The 2,202-nt window shown below is 29.0% G+C and overlaps 1 protein-coding gene across 1 annotated transcript in view; it reads left to right on the top strand.

Moving 5' to 3' along the window:
• The window catches only part of LOC107613913 (protein trichome birefringence-like 41), a 5,199-nt gene extending 3,559 nt beyond the window's left edge, over window positions 1–1,640 (top strand). Inside the window, exons 3-5 of the mRNA XM_016316107.2 lie at window positions 357–532; window positions 629–787; window positions 1,138–1,640. Of these exons, the coding sequence (XP_016171593.1) occupies window positions 357–532; window positions 629–787; window positions 1,138–1,432 (630 nt within the window). The 3' untranslated portion in view covers window positions 1,433–1,640. The remainder of the gene's footprint in view (window positions 1–356; window positions 533–628; window positions 788–1,137) is intronic.

The following is a 2,202-nucleotide window of genomic DNA, read 5'->3' on the forward strand; positions in this document are numbered from 1 at the left end:
CAAAAAACAACATATTTTAAATTTTATTCATTTAAATATTTAAAAAAATTAAGAAAATAAATTATTATTCCTAATTAATTGTTGCTAAAATAAATTAATAGTTCTTTTTGCTTTTACTAGCAAAGACCCACCAACTTTTATTTACTCAATGATGTAGTGTTAGTGTACAAGCTTTAACAATCAAAAGGGAGTTTTAATCTTACAAGGATTGATAATGCTCTTTTTCCTCATCTTTATCAATCATACCAAAACTCCTTATTGGCTTGTTAATGTATGATTGTATATATTTCCTTTATTATATCCTCATTCATTTATATAATCTAATACCTTTCTTTTACAAAAATAATAATTTTCAGGAATATAATGTGAAATTGATGCTAGATAGGAGTGTGTATCTAGTTGATGTTGTAAAAGAAGATAGAGGGAGGGTGTTGAAGCTTGATTCCATAGAAGGAGGGAAGCTATGGAAAGGGATTGATATGCTTATCTTTAACACTTGGCATTGGTGGTACCGTAGAGGACCCACTCAACCGTAAGTTTCTTAATTCAAGTAATTAGTGGTTCATATAATTGCTAATAATTTTGTCATTATTAATTAATTAATTGAATTTGTTGTTTTGTTAATTAGATGGGATTATATTGAAGTAGGAGGTCAAGTGATGAAAGACATGGATCGGATGAAAGCATTTCAAAAAGCACTTGAAACATGGGCTGCATGGGTGGACACTAATGTAGACCCAACAAAAGTAAAGGTCTTCTTTCAAGGGATTTCTCCATCTCACTACAAGTAAGCACCTTCCTTTTTTCACATACATAATTTTTTAGTCCCATTATTTTTTAATTTTTATGTGCTCTTACTTTAATATTTAAATTCTCATTTCGCACTCTCACATTATATTACCTTTCAATTGCAGAAATTCTTCATGAACATAAGAGAATTAACCATCAAATAAAAAATAAAAGATATTCTATCAAGCTAGTTGACAAACAATTTGTTTCTTTTCATATTTAATTTACGTACTATTTATCTAATCCAATTTATTTTTTCAAAGAATGAAAAGAATAGAAATGATTGTAGTAGAAATTAAAAGTTGCTTAGCTTGTGCATGACTATGGTATTATTATTTGAAATTACAGTGGCACCCAATGGAATGAACCAACGGCAAATAGTTGTGTCCACGAGACGACTCCGGTGGCCGGATCAACATATCCAGGGGGAACACCAGAGGCCGTGGCGGTGTTGAAGGGTGTACTGGCCACAATGACAAAGCCAGTAACACTCCTCGACATCACCACCCTCTCACTTCTAAGAAAAGATGGACACCCTTCTTTATATGGACTTTATACACCAAATGGCATGGATTGTAGTCATTGGTGTCTAGCTGGTGTTCCAGATACTTGGAACGAAATTCTTTACAACCTTATGATTTGATAGAGTAAAGGAAAATAATTCATTGATTATTGGGAGGGAGGGGGGTGGTTTTGAGGTTTTTTCTTATAGAAATTTTTATATAGAAAATTGAGGGGGTGGTATAAACAAATAAGCATGCATTTATCAATGTAATAAACTGCCTTGGGCTTTAAACTGAATATTCATATTATTCGGAATACATAATACATTTTTTGCATATTTCTAGCTACTTTAGCCAGCTCCTTCAAATTAAATACACTTTCCATCTCTCCCCCTAACATTTTTGAAAAAAATAAAAAACAAAAAATAGACATGATGTAACTAAAGCTTGTTACTGAAATTCTCAATATTTTTAAATGGAAAATTACTTTGCATTTAAAAATTGACATAAGATCAATGATATTAGTGCAACTTTAAACAATGTTACATTATTTATCATTTCGACAAGTATTAATATTTTTAGATATTAATATAATTTATTAAATTAAAATAGTAAAATTATGTCTATATATAAATCACAATGCAAAATCACAATAAACACAAAAATAATATAGGATAAAAATACAATTTTAATCTTTAATAGTTGGATTAAATCCTAATTTTGACTCTAGTATTTGAAATATTCTATTTTTATCTTATACGTCTTATTTAATTTCATTTTATTTTAGTCCTCTAATCAAAATAAAAATTCTTTTTCTAAAAATACCATTTCCTCTTTATGATTTTCTTATAGGTAATAGCAAAAATTATAATTGTATTGATCATGATGGTGGTTAATATAATTTCTGTAA

This window comes from Arachis ipaensis, chromosome B08, assembly GCF_000816755.2.
Source record: "Arachis ipaensis cultivar K30076 chromosome B08, Araip1.1, whole genome shotgun sequence".
Lineage (NCBI taxonomy): Eukaryota > Viridiplantae > Streptophyta > Magnoliopsida > Fabales > Fabaceae > Arachis > Arachis ipaensis.